This window comes from Argiope bruennichi, chromosome X2 (assembly GCF_947563725.1).
Source record: "Argiope bruennichi chromosome X2, qqArgBrue1.1, whole genome shotgun sequence".
In the NCBI taxonomy this organism is placed as follows: Eukaryota; Metazoa; Arthropoda; class Arachnida; order Araneae; family Araneidae; genus Argiope; species Argiope bruennichi.
Window position 1 is genome coordinate 100,473,709 of NC_079163.1, and position 20,827 is coordinate 100,494,535.

Consider the following 20,827-nt stretch of genomic DNA (forward strand, 5'->3'; position numbering starts at 1 on the left):
TTGTTTAGTCATATATTTTGAAATTATAAAATTCTATAGCTGTTATTTTGCTTAGAAGTCTCCGATTAAAACATTCTTATGTTAATAAGATTAAATAGAAATAATATCATTGCCATTTAATTAATTATTATCATTTAATCTTATCAGATGTTTAGTATTCACATGAGGCCATCGAGTTATCATACATGTAAAACGTATTACTTTAAATATCTCGAGTGTAGTCCTTATCTAACTACAATTCAAAATGATGCGTTTCACCCTAAAATAATTTTTATATGATTTTAAACGATTTTTAACAATTAAAACAAATTAAAATCATTAATATTTGTCGTTTCACTTGAAATTGCTAACAAATTAAACAGCTTGCATTTATCTGCATCTTTATAGCAAAATTGATATTGCAGTTGCTCAGACAAAATATTTAAAAATATCTTGTATTTTTGTAAATATCGTATTTTTATTCCAATTTTTTTAAAGTTAAAACTAGCAATTTCTGTCGTTTATTTATGCCTGCATTTGAGTGCAGAAATGCAATAGAAAACCGAAGTTGCCTCATAGGACATTCTCAGTTTCATGGCTGAAGAATCGCAGGTACAAGACCCAATTCCATGAAAGACCATCACATATATGGATTTCATGCCCGTTAAATCTGTCCGGATTAATGGAACTTTTCTGGAAAATACAGGCTTGGGTATCGTCCTCGTCATCTGATCTTCGTTAAGAATTACGAAGTTTATCCCAATATAGTTTTCAGGAATGTAGTAGAGATTAATGTAGCAGAGATGAATGAAACTAGAAAAATATATTTTTCATTGAATAAAAAGCAATAATTAATTTGATTAAATAAAATACCTATGGCAAGATGAAATCGAATATTAATTAAAACGTGGAGCAAATAATTAACTGATATGAATAGTAATTTCTTGGAAAAAAGATACATCAGAATGTTAAGGGTGGAAAAACCTTACTTAAGTATTAATAGTTATCTTGACGTTTTCTTTCAACTCAAAAAATATTCTATTGGTAGTTTGAAAAATGTTTTATTCCAATAAAAAAATTCAGATATTAACAAAGATAAAGGAAAGGAATTAAATACATTTGTAAGATGAATTATGATATAAGATACATTTGAGTTTTAGAAGTAATTATATAATTAAATTTTGAAATGAAGCTAATTTGGGCTTTAAAATTAATTAATCGATAAAATCTTAAAATGTATTTATTTAAATTCTAAAATTAATTAAATAAATGAATTTTAAAATCCTGTTAAATTAATTAAATTTCATTAAATATTTCATATATTTGCCAGAAACACTTTTGTCAAGGTTTCCAAACTTTCTCTCAGTCATCGTTCGTTCCATAATTAAAGAAGAACTCTTTTATACCAATGGATTCAATTCAAGATCAAGTAATCAGTATCAATCCAGCCAAGCCAATTATATTTTGGAGCTTTTGTGCATTTCGCAGGAGAAAAAAAGCTGCATCATCACAACGTGATGATGCAGCTGAGATGACAACGTGAGTTGGATGTCACATGACATGGGCAGTTATAGTTATTATTGACTTCACATAAATTAGCATCCTAGTAATTTTTTTGTATTTGCTGTTAAAACTCAAAAAAAAAAACAATAATAAATAAAATTTTAAAATTAGTTCATAATTCTACACGTCACAATAAATAAAAATACTTTAAAAAATTTACATTTCATAAAAGATATCAGGTCGGATTATTTCAATAAAGATAGTATTATTTTCCTTAGCCTTCTGTAGCGCATCCACTTAATTATTGAAATAATTTTTCAGATATTACTTTTCAGAGTGAGAAATCTGAAACTACACTAAACCTGTTTGAAAATCCTAATGGAAAAATTTGTGACTGACGACAAGATAAGCACAGCAGTGTCAGATAAAAAGGATCGACTATGATAAACAATCGAAATACTGACAGATGTTTCTCGAGTGCTTCTGCTAACATCGTCACATTAATCTTGAATTCGTAAGTGAAAATTCTTATTTATAATTTAATGCCAATAGTTATTCAGTTACATTCGAATAATTGCAGCAGCTGTTTGCAATCATTCTGTTATTTTATTTTGGTATTAAATAAACAAATAAACAAACAACAATTTTTCATTACAAACTCATATTTAAATATATATGCATTTCTGTATTCAATTTTCACTTCTTTTTTCATGAAATATTTAAATAATGACTATACCTTTATTTATCATTCTTGTCCATATAATTATTATATATATAATAACTATATAAATTATAAACAAACTGTGCAAAGTTGAGCATGGCCTTAAATAATACAAATAACGTGTAATGAATTTTGAAACAAACTTGATTTTTTTAAAAATTACCTTATTTTGTACGGATTGTTTTTAAATGAGTGTTCTTTTCCATATGAGTATTAAAATGAGATATTAAATGTATATTTTTGTAATTAAGAAAACTAACTCAGAAATTTATTCTAATACATTATTTTTAACTCCCAATAAATTATTTTATTTGTTAATTAATGTATCGTGCTCTTTTATTGTTATCTCTTAAGTATTTATAATTCTTAAGAATGTATCATAAAACGCTTATGTATTTAAGTTTAATTATTTGATAAAATATGTTTGAAAGTTGGAATCAGATATTTCAAATATGCCAAATTCAGAGTATGAGCTATTGCCTTATTTAAAAAATATAATCGAGATAACCACTCTGTTTTATTGTTAAATTTTCAGTTTCATGTTTAGAATTTAAGATTATTTTAAAATTTAAATTAGTTTTTTTAACTATTAGATACCTTTAAACCATATAACAAAAAAGTATTTGCTATCAGATACATGCATATTATAGAAAAGACTAAGTAAATCCTTTTAAATTAAATTATTTTAGAATAAAATTCGGATAATTCAAAATTACCAATTTTTCACTTTGATTTCACACACACATTTTTATTTTATCACATTTTTATGTAGATTTGTTTTATTGTCTATATCTGAAGTAATATCATCATTCTGTTTAAAAAATAAGTTTTTTGTGCCATCATATAAAAAAAATGAAGGGGAAAAAAATGCCAGGTTGAAATAAATATCTGGCTGGCAATCAATCACTGATGTTTCTGCTAAATTTAAGACATAATATAAAGAAGGTTTTATAAATTAGACAGAAGTTTCGAATCACAGGCGAAAGAATCACAGTATACTGCACGTGTTAATTTTTTTTAATGTTGATCGAAAAAAATTATTTCAATGAATGTTTGAATGTTAAACTCAATATTTTAAACTATGAATATGAAAATGTCAAATTCTCATAGTTGTGATGAACATAAAATTTTGAATTTGGCATTTTACCATTGAAAGCATCTTCATACACCTCAGTGCTTACAGTAGCTATGTTTAAAATCATGAAAGATTTTAACTTTTTTTTTTTTTGACAAATTTTCTTAGTTTTAAGATTTTTTAAATCTTTATTTGTTTTATAAAAAAAAATAGGAATTTTCCTTGTATGGTTACATAATATGAAAAAAGCATATAGTGATCTCTCAATACTTCGGCAGATATAAAATAAGAAAATTGTCAAAATAGTGAAAATTCATTTTTTAAAGCATTTTTATAGCAAACCGGGTGTTTAATGTACAAAGTATAAAAATTATACAGAAAATTATATTATATATAGTAAATATTACAAAATATAATATTAAATTTGAGCACTTGAAATTACGTCGATGGAACGGACATTGACACGAAGTAATTTATTTTTTCTTTAACATTCCTGCACCTCATTTCTAGAGGGGCCGGATTGGTGAAGTGCCGGAATAATGAGGTTTCTGTACGTTCAAGTGCTACCAGAGTTTTATATATTACGAATTTACAATCAATACCATTCAACCTGATTCTAAAATGTTTGATAACGCTATCGATTGCTCTTTATATATTAGGAATAAAATTGGTGTAGGTATAGCAATATTACATTTTCTGTACTTTCGGTACGCCCAAAGTACGTATAGAAGACATATAATTTTTAGTTTTGCATTATACATTCAAATTACTTGAAAACTATTCAATTCCTTATATCATTTCCTCCCCATTTTGTTTTTGTGATGGGTATAAAATAGCTTTCTATTTAAAAACATTTATGAGAATTATAAAAGCTATATTTATTATGAGCACAATATTGTTTTTATACATCCAGACTGGGAAAATGTCTTTCAGTCTTCAATATGTTCATACTAGTTTCGTTTATCTGAAAAAATGGCTGATGTGTTCATTATCAGCAGTGACACTGATAAGAAATGACGAACACATTATTGCATCACTCATAGAAATCGATTTCTTTCGTAGGCGAATATGTGAAAGGATTTTGTTTTCACGCGAAAAACAATAGCATATGGATTGAGATGAAAGAAGTCACACCAAAGAATGATTTTGATCATTAAAATGTGTTCCATTGTTATTGGTAATGGATTGATGAAAATTCGTATAACAAATCTTACAAAACAAAGATAAATATTATATTAATTCTAAACGATCTTTCAATATTTGAAATATTTCATATTATAAAATTTTTTAACTCTTTCAAATTTATTACTTAATATTTGTATTTAGAAATCAGTAAGTTTCAGTCTTGATTTACGTATTAAATATAACCTTTCAAAAAGGATTTAGTATTATGTTTTTATTTCATCATTTAACATTCATATAATTTACTTGTGTTTGACTTACTTATAAGCATTAAAGATCCATCCACAAGTGTAAAATATCTGAAGAAAGTGTACTGGCTCAAGCGTCACTCTCGTCATTTGGTTACAGTTATAATTACGAGGTTCTATTAGTTAGGGAAGGGTAATAACCTATGTATTGCATTATAGTTTTGTAATAATAAGATTTAAGAAGTCAACTGTTTCTGTATTCTGAAGGTATGGCCATAATTGGAGCACATTGTTTTGACACAGCTGTTGGGAACATAAGGAAATGGATTATCTGTTCTTCTAAAAATAAATCTCGGTTTATAATTTGATTTATATATCGTTTTCCTTGCATACACATCTTAATACATTCTAATGAAAATATATAGAACGAAATTAATAATAACTTGAAACTGAAAATCAAGAATGTCTCTAAAATGGAAAAATAGAAATTGATGAAATCTTAAGAGCAATTAAAATAAAAATATTCCCAATAATTTCTCATAATACTCAACAGAAAGATATATTATTTTCATTTAATACTAAATAATGTCAAACCTCGTGTCATAAAATTAAAGGGTTATAAAACATTAACTGAAAGTATTTATTAAGACATAAAATCTTTTTCGAAACAAATTATATCCCCATAATCCAATATCCAGATAATCAGCAAGACAAAAAGTATACAAAGAAAGCAAAGATAAAAAAACAGTATATAAAGGAATCAATATTAAAATGCTAATAAATAAGTTCTTTGTTTGACAATCTAACAAATTATAAACGAAAAATTTTAAAACCTAACATCACAAATATTTGACTGTCGAAAAGAGAAAGAAAGATTATGCATCAATTTTAGAAACAAGTATAAACCAATATCTTATTTTTTATTCCTAAGTTTGTTTATTTTGAATAAGATTACTTACAGGTAATACTTTAATATATTTCAGTTATACTGGAATTAGACTGCTCATGGAGTTCCACTAATCCAAAGTCGTATAATAAAAACATTCAAAATATATTTAGAATTTCTATAGCATCTATTAACTGAACTAATCTAGGCTAGATCAATATGGGGCAATTATCATGATTTCTATGGGATCATAAATAAATACATCTAAATTTGTGATTTTTAAAAGAAAATTGCAATCAAATTGAACTCTTCTCATGCCACCTAAGCGAGAGAATCAATTGATGTATATCTGACACATAAAAAATGCGCTGCACTAATTTCATTTTGAAATCACTGGTATCATGCAGAAGAAAAAAGGATATAAAAACACAACACAGAGTAAGACAACGAGTAGTTAATGTTATTAGTGTTAATGAACGGCACGCGAAGTTACGTTTGTTGTGTGACTGTGACCATGAAAAAATTCCATTATCAAATTGCAGGAAATATCGAAACGGTTTTTTCTTTTTTGTCATTGCTCTTACCATGAAAAAATGCTTTGAGAGTAACTTAAATTCTTCCTCTTTCAATTGGGCATTTTATCTAGTTAAGTTATAGATAAGGCAGTCTGACTATTTATTGATAAGCTGTTCTGTCGTGTGTTGTTTATATTTTTAGAAACGACGGTAATAGTTAAAATTCAGTCATTTTTAAATTACTGTTGAAAAGGTTGCTTACTTTTTTTTCATATTCATTTAAAATTTAATAAAATTCATTTGATTTTGAATATAAATGATTCACTGCAGATACATTTTTTAAGAAAGAAAGGTAAGCGTTTGACTTTCTCAGATACCTTATTTTGTAATGAATTTGATTATATTGAAGCATATTGTATATTTTTGGTTCATCTTTCCTTACATGATGATTTTTTATATTCGTTTATTCTTAGGATTCAGTGATAAAAATGAGGGCATTACTTGCTGTCAGCTTCATAATACTTGTTCTGAAAACAAGTGCAAGAGATATCTCTAGTGGTGAGTCTTTATCATGAATTATCTTCGCAAAATCGATTCGTAAATTTTTGCATAATTTTTGAAAATTCAACTAGAAAAATATTTTTTGACACAGTTTAAGAATCTTCAACATAATCTATAGTAAATTATCTTTGTTAATATAATCCAGAGCTTTTGTATACTTGTTTGAAATTCATTTAGAAAGATTATTTTTTAAGGACTAATCAAAAATCTTCAAACAATACTCATAATTCCATTCATTTTCCCAGTGATTACAAAATATTAAAATGCCTATTAGTTCAATTAATATTATTGTATTATTTTTCATCCATTTTGAAAAAAAGTATAATTTTTTCAAATGTCAAGATTGCAGATTCTTATTTAAAAAAAGTCACATAATTCATCAGCGAAAGAATGGAAACAGAATTCATAGCTTGGTATAGATGAAATTTGTTTATAAGTAATATACTGTATAAATTTTATAGTAAAAGTTAACTAGAAAAAAAAGTAAAATAAAATTTATAATTTTCTTTTGGGGGGGAGGGGGGATATATTGCAATTTATTTACGAAATAAATTTCTCTGTGCATAGAATCCATACAGTCTCCAGCTACATCTGCACTTAGAATGATACGTTCGTCTATTAAAGTTGAAATAGGGGAATTATCCACTATTTGATTGCTGATTTTCTGATATTAAGCTGAAATATGACATTTTAAAAGGGGAAATATCATTCAAAGATTTGTTTATGCATAATATTTCTAAATACTCATCTAAAATGAATTTATTAATCGTCTGAAAATTTCAAAATAGCATTGGCTATAAATGAATTCAACATTTTCAAAAAAGGATAAATGTAAATTTTTGTCTTAATTCTCATGATTATATCTGACTCATTATGAAATTTCTCCATTCTTAAAAGAAATTATTACAAAAATTCTTAGGATTCTGAACCATATTCATTTACATTAATTAATGAATTTTATTACAAATAGTACTATCAAATTTATCATTTTATATCTTGGTCAATTTATTGATAAAATAGGCTGGGTTTCTGTATTAAGCGTATCTTCAACGCCTGGAATAAAAATGCTCTTAATGTATTCAAACGGAAAAGCAAAAATATCTTCAATTGAAAGAAATACTAAAAGTAAGTCTATCTGTTAATTTTTTAATAAAAAAATATATTGTGTTGTCAAAAAAAATAGATGTTTATATTTTATTAAATTTAAATATTTTTAATCCATATAGCCAGATGTCTCTGGCATAATTATAGGAAATTTTATAAATTTACTATAAAAATATTCAAATATTCCATTGTAAGTGGCAATAATTTTGAAACTAAAATTCGAATGAGAAGATATTTTATAATTAAATAATACTGATTGAATTCAGGTTTGGCTACTGTTGTAACTTGCAAGATTGTAGAGTTTGTGTAAATTCTTGAGTTTATGTGATCCACACTCCCTCTTGCAGTAAAATTCTTCAACTTTGAACAGTAAGCGGGGTTCAAATATAAGTGTGATAAGAAAGGACAAACTTTTTTTTTATAGTAAACTGACTGAATCATAGTTTCTCTTAATGGAATTAATATTTTATAGAATCAGTTCATCAGCGTGTCGAGCCTGATCCGGACTTAGAGAATTACCTACGGGAAGCCATTGAAAATTTTCGAGAGCAGATGAAAGAAGGTATCCCAGCTATAAATATGCCTGTGTTGGATCCCCTGGAGTTAAAAAACTTAGATATTAATGTTGCTGAAAATCTTGCAACTATGGATCTTAGCATAAAAACGGTAAATTATTTTTACTTTTTATTTCTCTCTGTATGCTTCAATACACTGATTGCCATGTCACCTATATGTGGGTGAGAGAAAAATTTCTCATTCATTGTTGAATTTGATGCGAGTTGAACATTAGGGTGGAACGAAAAAATCAATTTTGGATTATTAATTTGTAATAGAGCGTAAAAGTTGCCTTTTGGTGTAGATGAAATTAATTATAAATATGAAAAATATTGCAGTAGGTCTTGAGGTGCCGCAAGGACGTTAAAGTTTCAAAAAATTGAAATATTTGATCCCTTTTAGTTTTTTTTTTAAGAAACAATAAACTTTTAATTTGTAATTTGTAAAAGCGCGGAAAAGTTGCCTTTTGGTATAAGTAAGATAAATAAAAAAAAATATAAAAAATATTGCAGTACATCTTGAGGTGCCGCAAGAACGTTAAATTTCCATAAAAACACACTTTCTTCAACTTTTTAAGGATTTTTGCGTGCCTCGATCATAAAATAAAAAGCTTTAAATAGGCATTGTCATATAAATAGAAATATAAAAACATTTTTACTATTGCACTAGCATGGCACTGAGTCGTTGCCAGAGCGGTTGTTATTGAGTTTAGGCAGAGGTTTGTCTGCGTCCGGTGACAAGGACAGGCCTGGTTTCAAATCAGTAGCTATACAGACTTCATTTGAGTTGGCGTCACGCTCTTCAACTGTGTAACTGATTAACGTGACTGATTTGTTAATTTATGCGCTCGTGTACTTCGCTGTGAGTAAAAATGGTTCATTCTAAATTAGTGAAGACAAGACAAATGTCGGCACTTTCTATTTTTTGGGAAATTTAGGGATTTGCTTGAAGTTGACTTCCCTACTTAAGAATCTGTTATGAAGTGCTACTTTTATACTAGGCATAACCTCAAAATTGTTTCAGAGAAAGATCCTTCTGTAAGTAAAATATGTGACATTTTAGTTCCCATAATAGAACAAATATGATCAAGAGCTTCTATTCCCGTTGCTTCTAGCAAAAGAATTTCATAAATGATAAAAGCTTATCATGCTAAATACAGGAATTTATTAAAGCCTAGAAGTAGAAAATGTTCAGAGAAGTTTGATTCCAACCTCACAGAATTTAGAGAAGAAGCTAAACGTTTATTTGATATTGCTGACTTGTATAAAAGGGGGAAAAAATGTGCCAGTTTTGGAACAAAAGTTTCTAAACGATCAACGCTCTAACAGGAAAATGGTTATAGGTAATATTGACATTGCTACCACAAGCGCTTTGAGGTAGGAAGAAAGCGAGAAAGAGTAAAGAACTACAGAGAATAATTAAGTTTAATCAAGAAAGGAACAAAAAATACTAGTCTATCAGAAACGATTATTGGCGACAATGGCAACGCTGAAGATTGACAGTGTTCTTTACAAAAAGAGGTAAACCAACTAGATCCATCAAATAGACAAGAAGAGATAAAGCTATCAGGTGCCTGTGTGGTTTAATATTAAAACTTTCATGTGCTTATGGTTCCAAACATCTTTTTAACCTTATCTCATATTCACGCTATCTCTCTAACGATCTCAAGAACGTTATAGACCCGATTATTCAAAGAAATGGGTACTTTGCTGCTTCAGAAAATATCCTTTTGTTCATGCTAAGTGGTGAACGTAACGTATCCAAAGAGAATTGTTTTAAAAACAAGAACAGAAAGTAAAGACAGATTCAGGAAGTTTAATGTCCCAAATTAAGCTTCGATGCAAAGGATTACATGTGTGAAATTTAATTGATGCATTCCAATATAAAATTGGCGAGACTCATTTCACGAAAATCATGCAAACATGAATTGACTCCACTATTCTCTAGTTTCGTTATTACGCAAATAAAATTCAATTTTGTTGAAATGTCTCCGAATTTTCTTCCAAAAACCATGATATATCAAACAAAAGATCTTAGCATGATCTGTTATTGTTTTTATTCATGTGTAGTGTTCATTCAGCAAATAAATTATACTCAAAATAATTCATTTTGATTCATCTGCGACTAATTTGATTTCTAAACTATAAACCCTGGGGGTTTTTTTCTTGTTTTCATCTACCACTAAATGAATAATTCCCTTTTTCATTTGTTCATGTAACTTTATTCATTTTCATTCATGTAACCTTCTAGTTTACAGAACTGGTAATAAAAATAAATAAAAGAAACGTAGAGCCCAAATATCATCGCAGGCTAAGCAAAATGTTATTCCAACAAATAAAATACAATCAAATCAATTTGATTTTATTCTTTCATATATACTTCGTAAAACTGATTGTTAAGCCTTTAAAATACTCGTTATTCTATAAAACAAATCAATTTGCCGTCTTAGATGGCGAATAAAATGTAAACAGGAAGTCTATCTAATTAGCAGAATTTTAAAAAATCGTTGTTTCAAGTTTCATCTTAAAAATTGAATTAGAAAACTTGCTAATTAGACCTGAATCAGATGAATATGAAATGCGCGTTAACCATAATTTATTACTTATTTATAATTTCAATTGTTTATAACCTAGATGTTCATGTTCAAAAATAAAAAAAATACTTATAGACAAATAAATTAAAAATGTGCCCATTTTGAAGTTCGTTTATTTCAAAATAATATATACTCAAATTTATTTAGGCTTATTGTACAAAGGACAGCGGAATCTAAAGTGTCCCTCTTAAGAATTCAAAGATTTATATTCTCACTTCCTGAAAATTATATAAATGCTTGTAATAGTATAGGTAAAATTACAAAATGCGTGTAGGTAAACAGAAAATTAATCAAAATAAAGAACTTCTATCCTCAGAGCCTCAGTTTTCAATAGCCTTACAGGAAGCAACTCTATATCTACTGATTCCGCTTCTGAATACGTGCTGTATTTTAAAAGTGTCCTCAGTTACGTGCTATAGTTTAAAAGACATGTATGAGTCACTCATACATATCCTATTACGTAAAGGAAAATCCTGTAATAAATTTAGTAACAGATGCTTTAGAAACGCCTTGTATACAACTTCTTATAGGCAAAAAGTACAGTACAAAAAATAACTGCCCAGATATAGGTTTGACCATGCAGGTACAAACAGTTGGAATGATTTACAAGGTATGTTTCTCTCTCTGTTAATGAATAGTGACCCTATTTTCTTTTAAAACGTTCTATACATTTATGATTGCGAGGTTACATAACTTCTATAATCATTTTTAAAACTTATTTTCATCCTTTATCTCTAAAATTTGCCGAAAGCTAATTATTGACTGGTTACTACCAGTTTTCTGAAATAGCAGTGGCATTGAAGATAAAAACTATTCATTAATAAGTTTTAAAACCATAAAAAATTTTGACATTCTTTAATCATTCAGCGAAATGTCAAAGACCATTACTATCCTTTTCCTACGCAGTTTAATAAAAGAATCGTTTCTCCAATTTCTAATAGTTATAAGGAAATGAAGTATAACGGAAAGGACGACGTTTCTTTGTCTTTATCGGTTCCAGAGTTATCACACCATCCTTAATCATACGAAAAATCGAAAATTGGCTTTTTTCCAACCGCCTTCTGTCCCTCACTTTCTCTCCTAAAGTGTTTTCATTAGTATTAATTTTTAATTATTTCAAAGGGATTCATTTTACACTCACAAGAAACTGTATATTGATTACTATAAAGCAGTTATTCATATAGAGATAATTGTATTAAAATAGAAAAAGTAACTTATTTTTTAAAACATTTTCTTTTAATTTTCTTTTTTGTATCAACTAGTAACTGAGCAAATCAGAAATGCACTAAATTGTGATCGTTAAATACTTTTAAAAAGCATAAAACTAAACATCTAATATTAAACATTTTGATTTAATAGAAGTGAAGGCACTTTTTTTTTCAAAGTTTCTTTCTCGAACCATTCCAGAACTGATGACTTATCACTAATTCAGTATGTGTGTGTAAGTGTGAGTGTGAGTGAGTGAGTGAGTGTGCGATGTAAGCTCGTGAAACAATTTATCGACTGGTGTTGCAAAATATCTAATTCCTATTTTATCATTTCTTGAAAGACTTTTTGGCTTCTTCCATAATCGAAAATTCGTTTGTTTTTGCAATTTGTAGGATTTCATTGGCTTCGTTTTTAATACGGCAATGTACTACCACATATGAATCGAATACCAGTATTGGGCAAATTAAATGGAAATAATTCCGATAACATATGCACAAAATCAAGATTAATGCGGGCTTATTTAATTATTATTTATTCCAAAATATTTATTGGCTCAAAAATATATATATGTTTCCGTTTTTATTTGTTTTCAGATCACTGTAGCAGGTTTATCGTCATTTGAATTCCATCATATTTATCCAGATTTGGAAAGCTTCTTTTTGCAAGTGAACTTAACTCTACCAAATGTAACTTCATGGGGATTGTATTCTCTGACAGGAAAGCTCTTGAAAATATTTCCTCTAAAAGGCAACGGGAATTTTCAAATCAATGTCACCGAAGGGGAAATAGGAGGAACTGGACAGTTAGAATTTATTGATAACACATTACAAATGACAAAATTGGAATTAGAATTCACATGGAAAAAACTGGAAGTTTTCTTAGAAAATTTCCTTGGAGGAGGGAAATTTTCTGAAGTTTTGCAAAAGATTATTCCATCTGCCGGAAAGAGTGTTTTCGATAATTTTAAGCCCAAAATTCTTAAATTGATGAATGAGGCTTTAATCAATGCGGTAAACAAGGAGTTAAGAAAGCCGGAAGTTAAAAAAATTATTGAAGGCATTCTTCCCCCAGCATAAGTCTAAAAAGGCAAGAAAATGGATAATGTTTATATTTTTAACATTTCAGCCTTATGTTATTCATGTTTTATTTTATGAATACAGAGTTGTGAACCATTTTTTCATTGAAATATCTTATCATTTGAACTAAATCGTCATAAAATTGCAAATAGATTCCTCAATTTCATTTTTTGTTCAAAAAAGTCGCATCTACAATAAAAAAAATTATAACTTTTATTAGCGAATTGCATGCATTTTATTAACATCTGCGCAACAATGATTTTTTTATAAAAATTCAATAATCACATTTCAAAGTCACGCGTATTAAATATTAAACTATGTTAAAGAAAATACAAGTAAATCAAATTTTCTAAACGATAACCAAATTTTCTACCCAAATGGCTATTTTCATTAAATGGCTCTTCTTCATTAAAATATCTAAAATAAATAAAATTTTCACTACAAATAGCTATTGAATTCTAAATTCATTTTAATGACCGCCGATTACTAATTGATTTATGTTTTTGTCCAGTAAAATTAAATGATTTTTTTTTAATTTTTACATTTTTTTTTCTTTGTCATTTTTTTAAATTTTAAATATGTCTTTGTGATGAGATTTTTCTTACTAATTATAAATATTAATCCCAGTCTTCACCTTACTCAAAATTTACTTCTATTGTTCATTAGTTGTATCTTGTGAATGCATTATAATTGTATATATTAATAATTTCTAATTGACTGATATTCATATTAAATCAACATGATTATGTATTCATTGTAATGTAAAATTGTTTTCTTTCTTCTGTCAAATATCTATGTACAATATATTAAAAATGTAATTTGCTTTGTTTCAAATTAATTTTTCATTCTCTCATTTATTCTTTTAATATTCATTTTTCTTTCAAAAATTCTCTTAAGAATGATTTGCAGTCAGTGAACTCAATAAAAAAAGTCGATCTCTTTAAATAGTGGGGGTCAATTCAGGCTGTCATATCATGGCCATTAAGAACGCAGAGCCAATTTTAGGAATCCAATTAAATTTTTCGCATCATACAACATCCAAGTATTAGATGGCTTAACATATATATTAAGTTTGTCATCTCATTGTGATACTATGTTAATTGATTACATTATGCTTATTGTTCTAGAGATATATCGATTTTCTAAACGCTTTATGCAGGAAAACATAACAGAGAATCAATTTAAAAATTATTTGACACTTTTCCCATTGCATTGCGCATAGCTTCTTCTAAAATTCGAAATTACATTCAGAAATAGTTTTAATACAACATTATATTTATTATGTAATTTATATACTGAATAAATATTCGCCGTAGTGGAATAATTTTTATATTTCTTATTTCGGAATTCTTCTAAACAAATAACGACGGAGAATCCTTAGAAAAGGCGTGTAAATTGCATTGATTTCTAAGTGAAATTTTTTTTATTGATTTTTAGAAAGAAATGTTATTTACTCTTTGATACTGTAATGATTCAAAAATTGCTTTAATTATTCAAATTTCAAATCACACACTTTGACTTAGTTTCATTCATATGTAAATTTTATGTTTAATATCAAAACATTACGCAAATTTAAGTTGTGGTGCAATCATTATGCAATTTACAGTTTAAATAGTATTTTAGCAAGTTATTTATTAATATGCTCTTGGGTAAAATATTTAAGTCCTAGTAATGATAGAGATCATGCGAACGAAATCAAGTACTTTCACTACATTTTTTTAACAGTTATAATTTTAAATTGTGTTATGATGTGTGTCAAAACTATGAATTTCAGGTATCAACTTAAAATCAATTACACCAATCTTATTTTCTCACAATTTTACATTTATTATTATTAAAAGAGAAAACACTGAAATTTAATAAAAATCTATTTGTAGTTCATAAGATTTAAAATATTTCAATAAACTAACAAAATAGTCTTTTAATCGACTGAAATATTTAAATAATTTTGTAACTGATTTTTTTTCAAATCCAAACTATTTTAATGCAGAATTAAATTGCACACTTCATTCTTTAATGTTGAACTTAATATTTATGAACATTTAATAGGATCACAATATCCAATATAAAATTTCATATTCCTAATAGAGTGGCTGCAATATAGAAGGAGATTCTTGAGACCATTTAAGGAGAAGGTATCTCTTTAAATGCAGTTCTCAAATTTAGACAATATTTTTGCTTTAAGCAGGTTTCACACAAGCTCTTGGTACCAAATCTAAACCACAGTATAACAATTTCCTTATTTTCTTTTCAAGGTAAATGCTGTGAAAAATATTCTGCATCTAATAATAATTTTTTTCATTTCTTTCGTAGAAACAACTGTCATTTTTTCTTTACACTTCACATGCTTCAAAAAATTCATCTTAATAACTTAGTATGGTTCTGCGGAAATATAACTAGCCATTTAAGACTTGCTTTGTGTGAAGCGTAAAGTTGACTTACCATGCTGATAAAGGCTGGAAATAATTTGGTGACAAATCTTCATTTTTAAAACCAAAATTCATAAGGATTAAGAGGAGGCAAATTAGCTCGCATTTATTCTTTTCTTGACATCTTAATAATCGTTTGATCTTCGACAAAATTATAACTTAAAATTTTCATCATTTTCACAGTATAGTCTCGATTATTCCTGTCTCTATCAATTAAGATCTCTATAAATGGAACTCTTAACTGCAGAATCATATTGACATTCTGAGTTATAGAGAGCTGAGCGAACATAACTGATTTTTTTTGTAACTTTTATTTTATATTATAAAAAAATATGATGTAACAGAAGCATTTTTCTTCTTGCAGTTAACCGTCAGGTGTTTGTCAATATTTAACATTACGCATCTGTCGCCAAATTTGGAAGAAATGTACCTTGCTATCAACTTGACCTTACCAGAAATCTATGTGCATGGCCAATACAGAGTCGATGGAAAACTCGTAAAAATTTTTCCAATATATGGGCAAGGATATTTCGACCTCAATGCTACAGATATAAACATTTCTGGAGTAGGGAAGCTGGGTTTCACGACGGATACTGTGCAAATGGAGCTTTTAAAATTAGATCTTTATTGGGAACATTTAGCTGTCTTCATGGAGAACTTTCTAGGCGGAGGAAGTTTTTCGGAAGTACTTCAGAGAATTGTGCCCAACGTTGGAAGGGATATTTTTAATGTTTATAAACCATTGATGCTGGAAAAAATGGAGACATGTCTTACTGATAGAATTAATAATAAGTTAAATCAACCTTTTGTAAAAGATATCATAAAAGGTATTATTCCCAAGCAATAAAAACACAAAAGAACGAGCACCTGCATGGAATTTGTTTTTCTTTTCTTGTGACTAACTAGAAAATTCAAGCGTTAGAAAATACATATGAAGCTTGGTTTATTTCAGGGTATTCTAATGTGCTATTGGACAAAGATTTAATTAAAATAAGAAAAAATAAATAAAAGAACACTAAACATTCAAAAGCAATTAAAAGAATAAAAATATTCAAGAGAATAAATAACAAAGATACTAATTTGTGAAAGAATGAAAGAAAATATTTCTAAAAACTAAAAAGAACATTTTATTAAATTTACATTTGATATACATTTAATAATGAAAAAAACACGAATTTTATTACAATACGAGACAATTGAAATTGTCAGTAGCAAGTTGAATACTACTAAAGACTAAATCACTATTTGCTGACAAAATTCTTGTTTCAATGAGTCTTGAGGATTTCAAATTTAACTTCGTACTATTGAGCTAATTATTTAATATAGAATATTGCGTTTACTGATGCTTGAAATATAACTCTTCTCAAAATTACTGCTTGAACTTGTTTTGCAAAAATACCTTAAATAATACATTTAGGTCATAATAAAAAGTATTTGACAAGCCTTTAATGGCATACCATGAAAAATTCATTACATTGTCAACTTGAGCTATCATTAGAAGGAAATCTATAACAATCAAAGCATGAGGAATATATCAAGAAATACTACTTCTGGACAAAGGAAATCTTATAATTTGATTTTAATAGTAGAAAATAAAGTTAAATTTAACATTTAATGAATAGGAAAACAATATTGTTTAACCTAGTATAAGTAACTGAGGTAGGAGCATATACATTAACAAAATACAGAAATCTAAAACAAATTGTAACTCAATACATGAAAATATATTTCCTACAATTCTAAACACTAATATCAAAAGATTGTCATTATTGATAGATAATGATAATAATTTCTGAAAGATAGTAAAAACTAATTAGTTAGATAGTTAAAAACTAATTATTATTTAAAGGATTTGGTTTGTTTTAAGTAGAAAAGAAAGAAATAAAAAGTAGATATTTCTTTCAGTTTTCTTAAATATGGATAATCAAATTAAATGATATGAACTAAAGATAACTTGGGACAAAATATGTAATAATCTTAGTAATTTTTTTCTATTACACTTAAGAAAAAAATGGTAAGCAGTTTTAGAAGAAGAAAAATGTGATCTACAAAAAAAAGTGTCAAAATTTGTTTCCGCCAAAGTGGGCGGAAATCGATGTTTCCACAACAAAATCGAATACCTTAAATTAGCAAAGGATTTCAAATGAAGTTATAATGTATATACCTATTTGCAAAATTTTATATCTTTATTATAGTTATTATAAAAGAAAGGAAATCTATCTATAACTAAAAAGATAAAATTAATTCAGTGAACACTTTATGTATTTCACCAATCAACAGAACACTAATTGTACAATAATTTACTTAAATACAAATGTGTTGCACCTTTTTTTTTTATTATTAGTATAATGCAGAAGAGTTATGAAAAGTAAAAAAAAAAAAAAAAAAAAAACATGAATATTAAAAATAATTGCTTTAAAGTCTATTTATAACGCTGTTGACCTTCTATCTCTATGCATTTTCTCATTGATTTATTTCCTCGACAGACGACTGCATTTGTTGAGAGAGAAAATAAAAATTCTGAAAGGAGAGAGGATTGCAAAGAAATAATACGGTTTAATAAACACGACTGTGTTGAACTTTGACCATTTTTTTCTTATTTCGTTGCAGAATGTTGCTGGTAAATGTGGTGTAATGAAAGAAAGCAACGCAACCTTATTTTCCAACGTTGATTCACGTTCTTCTAACCTAACAAAATAGATTCGTTTCATATCTTACCTCACCTTACTCAAATCCTTCAGAGCAAGGCTATATAACGTATACCTCAGGGTAAAAGTCATGTGCATGTTACTGCAATTTATTCACGAATCACGACTCAGGAATATTCATTACACAAAGTACAAAAACTACATTTTGCAATAAATGTCACACATTTGAGTATAACTTATTCGCAATTATACTGCTATAAAATGACAGTATAACTGTGAAATCAGCATTTCATTTAAATGATCGAAAATACATGAAGAATGATATTTCAAATTCACAGCAGAGCTTCATGCATGAGGGGAGAGAATCGAAAGATACTCATCGAGTATTTTTTTCCCCCTTAGTATGACATTCATCGTAACAAAAGTGCAAAATCCCTATTAACTAATTAAATTTGTTTAATTTAATTAGTTAATAGGGATGATAAGTTGATTGAGAAGAGTTAAATACAATGTATAATTCATTTTGGATTTCATAAAATCCTAATAATGCATTACCTCTTCCACAGATGTTTTGCCGTTTTTGTTTCATGGTTTTATAATTTTGGTAATCATGATTAAAACTTTGGAATTATTATCCGATTAACGATTATTGCTCCATCTTTATATTAAAACAATTCCCTATTCAATGATGCCAGTTGGATTGATGTGTTATGTCTTTATTTATTTTTAAATCTATTTTTAAAATGTGCATATAAATAGTAGTATTTAATACTTTCATTGTACTGAGAAGCAACACGGATGTAAATAAATTCAGTAATTAAAAAAACAATAATATAAAAACCATATATCAAACTCACCCATCCATCGTGTTGCTTTTCTGTTTCTTCTTACACTTTCATACACTCAAATACATAAACAAACAGCCAGATCGACGGACGGAAAAACGCAATTTCCTTTGAGTTGAACTGAAATTTTTCAAAATTTCGAGAACGAGTTTTCTAAAAAATTCCATTAATTGCTGTGTATAAGAAAGTTCAAATTAAACATGTGCGTATATAGCAATTTTATTAACAAAAGGTGAAGTAAATAACTAATGAAAAAAAGAAAATCTAATTAGATTATATGAATGGAAAACAACAATGAATTAAAATGAAAAATGACCGAATGACTTGATATTCATTACAAAACCCACTCTAATCACTCTAAAGCCATTAATTAATAAAAATGAAATCTATAAGATAAAGTACACAGATCTCTTAACCAGGAACATCAAAAAAAAAATTAATACGATCTATCCCAAAGTCCAATGTGGCCATAAAATTATTTTCTCTGAAGGAATCTGCAGCTAAAGCTAATTAACGGAATAAAACCAAATTTCTTATACTGGTTGTGAAACACATGAGAAGATGAAAAGTCAAAAATTGCAAAAAAGCGAGAGGGTGTAGTTGTTGTCACGTTCCTACTAGGAAAACAAGCTTGATTAGGCAAATTTCTTATGCGTACGGTACAGCAGTGGTATTCATTCCTTTTAAAAGAGGCCAACTAACATTCAGTCAATTGTTTCTTGATTGCTTGATGGTTTGTGCTTACTATGCAATTTAACTCATCTGAATGTGCTTTACACTTAAAGCTGTGTTATACTGGAAAATATAATGATGTGGCGGCTCTTACGGAATTTAACGCAAACATCCATTGTCTGCTATAGCACTGAAACCTCTTAAGAAATACGAGGAAGCGGAATTGTTAAAAATTAGAGCCTTCAAAGGACGAAAAGCAGAAAAAGATGATATAATGTTCACTAATATCTAAAGTGACAGTTTATAAGCAGCAACAGAGAACGATATACATCGGGAGCAATATCTTGCACACAGAGAAGACCAGCGCACCGAAAGCGCTGCACATTGTCTGGGGATCCTAAAGGATTATTTATTGTGAATTTTATTCTGTAGGTCATTCATGTTTGTATATGCATTTTTTTTTTTTTATTATTATTACTTGAACACAAATGAAAAACTTTCAGGCATTCATTGTGGCTCTTGATACATTTTTGGTTCCAACAGCTCCGAAATATATCTTATCGGTGACTATTGGTATTTTTTTTAAATTTATCTCCCTATTTCTTTCACAGCCTGTATATGAAATTTTACTTCATTAGCATCATCTTTTAGCTGCAAATGCATTCAAGCAGGGAAAAGTATTTTGTTGCTGCCCAGTATTATGGAATCTAAATATTTCTGCAAATGAACTATTTCTGTTTTCTTTTCGACTAAATTATGTGAATAGACAGTTTCTTAACTACGATCAAATAACACCTTGCATTTTTTATGCATTCATTTTTACGGGGAAAAAAGGCGAAACTATTAAAATGAGCTATGTTTTTGTGAAAAATTATTAGTCAAAAATAGGATTTCAAATATTTTTGAAATTCACAAGAATGCTGAAATAGGTCAGAAAAAATAATAAAATGTCTGAATAAACGTCTTAAGATTTTATGTCTTAAAATGAGTTGCATAATTTTTTTTAGCAAAAAACGCTACGCATTCTTTTTATTAGAGATTTTTGTATTTGTCAAATGTTTTTTAGTGTGCGAGAAGAGATACTTG

General features: G+C 27.8%; 1 protein-coding gene across 3 annotated transcripts; it reads left to right on the plus strand.

Annotated features, from left to right (window-relative positions):
• Positions 1-1,846: 1,846 nt before the first annotated feature.
• LOC129961062 (uncharacterized) lies at positions 1,847-16,440 on the plus strand. 3 transcript variants are annotated; one of them, XM_056074872.1, is made up of 5 exons: positions 1,847-1,996; positions 6,523-6,607; positions 7,631-7,735; positions 8,187-8,380; positions 15,941-16,440. In XM_056074872.1, exons 2-5 carry the CDS (start codon positions 6,538-6,540, stop codon positions 16,421-16,423), a joined length of 852 nt encoding a protein of 283 aa, XP_055930847.1. In that variant the 5' UTR covers positions 1,847-1,996; positions 6,523-6,537; the 3' UTR covers positions 16,424-16,440. The 3 variants fall into 3 exon arrangements, with proteins under 3 accessions (XP_055930847.1, XP_055930846.1, XP_055930848.1); XM_056074871.1 differs by lacking the exon at positions 15,941-16,440 and adding an exon at positions 12,665-13,981; XM_056074873.1 differs by lacking the exons at positions 7,631-7,735; positions 15,941-16,440 and adding an exon at positions 12,665-13,981 and having other exon boundaries at positions 1,848-1,996.
• Positions 16,441-20,827: the final 4,387 nt, after the last annotated feature.

Bases quoted from the DNA above. Each gene is read 5' to 3' on its own strand.
- LOC129961062 (XM_056074872.1), top strand. From the start codon at position 6,538: ATGAGGGCATTACTTGCTGTCAGCTTCATAATACTTGTTCTGAAAACA. The intron at 7,736-8,186 runs GTAAGTCTATCT...AATATTTTATAG, and splicing joins AATTGAAAGAAATACTAAAA to AATCAGTTCATCAGCGTGTC. The intron at 8,381-15,940 runs GTAAATTATTTT...TTCTTCTTGCAG, and splicing joins TGGATCTTAGCATAAAAACG to TTAACCGTCAGGTGTTTGTC.